The 1,598-nt window shown below is 35.3% G+C and overlaps 1 protein-coding gene across 1 annotated transcript in view; it reads right to left on the bottom strand.

Moving 5' to 3' along the window:
* Positions 1-1,598, bottom strand: part of LOC106872864 (uncharacterized) — a 5,168-nt gene that overhangs the window by 688 nt on the left and 2,882 nt on the right. The window contains exons 4-6 of the mRNA XM_014920002.2: positions 1,313-1,375; positions 966-1,028; positions 6-185 (exon numbers count right to left, since the gene is read on the bottom strand). Of these exons, the coding sequence (XP_014775488.2) occupies positions 7-185; positions 966-1,028; positions 1,313-1,375 (305 nt within the window). The 3' untranslated portion in view covers position 6. The remainder of the gene's footprint in view (positions 1-5; positions 186-965; positions 1,029-1,312; positions 1,376-1,598) is intronic.

Below are 1,598 nucleotides of genomic sequence, written 5' to 3' on the forward strand. Positions count from 1 at the left end.
CATACCTTATTGTGCATCTATACTCAAATAAATGGCAACATTCAAGATTATGTTACCATTCAAAGCAAACACGAAGAATTCGGCGAGATGAACGTACACCGAGTCGTTTTCAAAGAAGATATCAGTCAGTACAAGAGGTTCATAAAACGGACCACGGGGTATTTCTTCGGCATCGGAAAAAAGAGCTGAAAATTGACCGAAAACAAAATTCAATGAATATAATTTTAAAAAATATGGGAAGCAAAAGCAAAGAAAACATGGAAAAAAAATTGTATATGTATATATATATGTGTGTGTGTTTGTGTGTCTGTTTTTGGCCACCCTCCCAAAATCGCTTGACAACCGATGCTGGTGTGTTTACGTCCCTGTAACTTAGCGGTTCGGCGTAAGAGGCCGATAGAATAAGTACTAGGCTCACAAAGAATAAGTCCTGGGGTCGATTAGCTCGACTAAAGGCGGTGATCCAGCATGGCCGCAGTCAAATGATTGATTCAAGTAAAAAGAGTATATGTATACATACATACATACATACACACACGCATATATACATGAATATATGTATATATGTATGTATATATATATATATATACATATATATATATATATATACATATATATATACATGTGTTTGTGTGTGTGTGTGTGTGTGTGTCTGTGTGTGTGTGTGTATGTGTGTAATATCCAGGAATAACAAGCTCTAAGTTGCAAATGAAATCTCCTAAAGTTAATAATAAGCAATATCATAATTTTCCGTCAATAATTGACAAATATAAGATTGACGAGTTATTGATGAGCGATAGAATCAACTTGCATGAAGTTATATATATGTGTATGTGTGAGTGGCTGGGGGAGGGGATGTATACAGACATGCCTGCTCCTATAGAGGACCACCACGATATGTAGAAAAATAAAGACGTGTGAGATTCAAATGGAAAGCTTGAGAGAACTTCTAAGGAGTCACTTACTTCCGGTAAAAGGTCTTACGGCAAGGTGGGAGTCAACAGCAGCTGACTCTACTGAGGAAGAGTCTGAAACATGAGAAACCCAGAATTATGATCAATACAACTTCAGTTTGATGGTATATATATGTGTGAGTGCGCGCGTGTGTGTGTGTGTGTGTGTGTGTTTGTGTGTGTGTGCTTGAAAATCTGAATATATCTACATATATTTATACATATGTGTGTAAGAGACTGAGTATGTGTGTATATGTTTGTTATTACATGCATTTGTGTATAGAAACAGGCAAGTGTCAATGTTAAAATAATTTGGTGTATGAATTAAAAAAATTAGGACGATGTTTATCGTAACTAACCTTCAGTATATTTTGGGTCAAACATTCCTGAACTATGCACAGTAGCTGTTGCAGGGAACATGTCTGAAAAGGAAAAACATAGTTGTTAACCTGCCAATACATATACATATACATACATACATAAAGGCTGATTAGAAGACTACAGATTCAAGCTATCAATGGAACTGTAAAGATATGTAAAACTTTCCCAAAATTATATATATACACACGTATATATACATATATATATATATATACACACACGTTTGTATACACACACACACACACACACACACACACACACACA

The sequence above is a fragment of the Octopus bimaculoides genome, chromosome 27, assembly GCF_001194135.2.
Source record: "Octopus bimaculoides isolate UCB-OBI-ISO-001 chromosome 27, ASM119413v2, whole genome shotgun sequence".
NCBI classification, from domain to species: domain Eukaryota; kingdom Metazoa; phylum Mollusca; class Cephalopoda; order Octopoda; family Octopodidae; genus Octopus; species Octopus bimaculoides.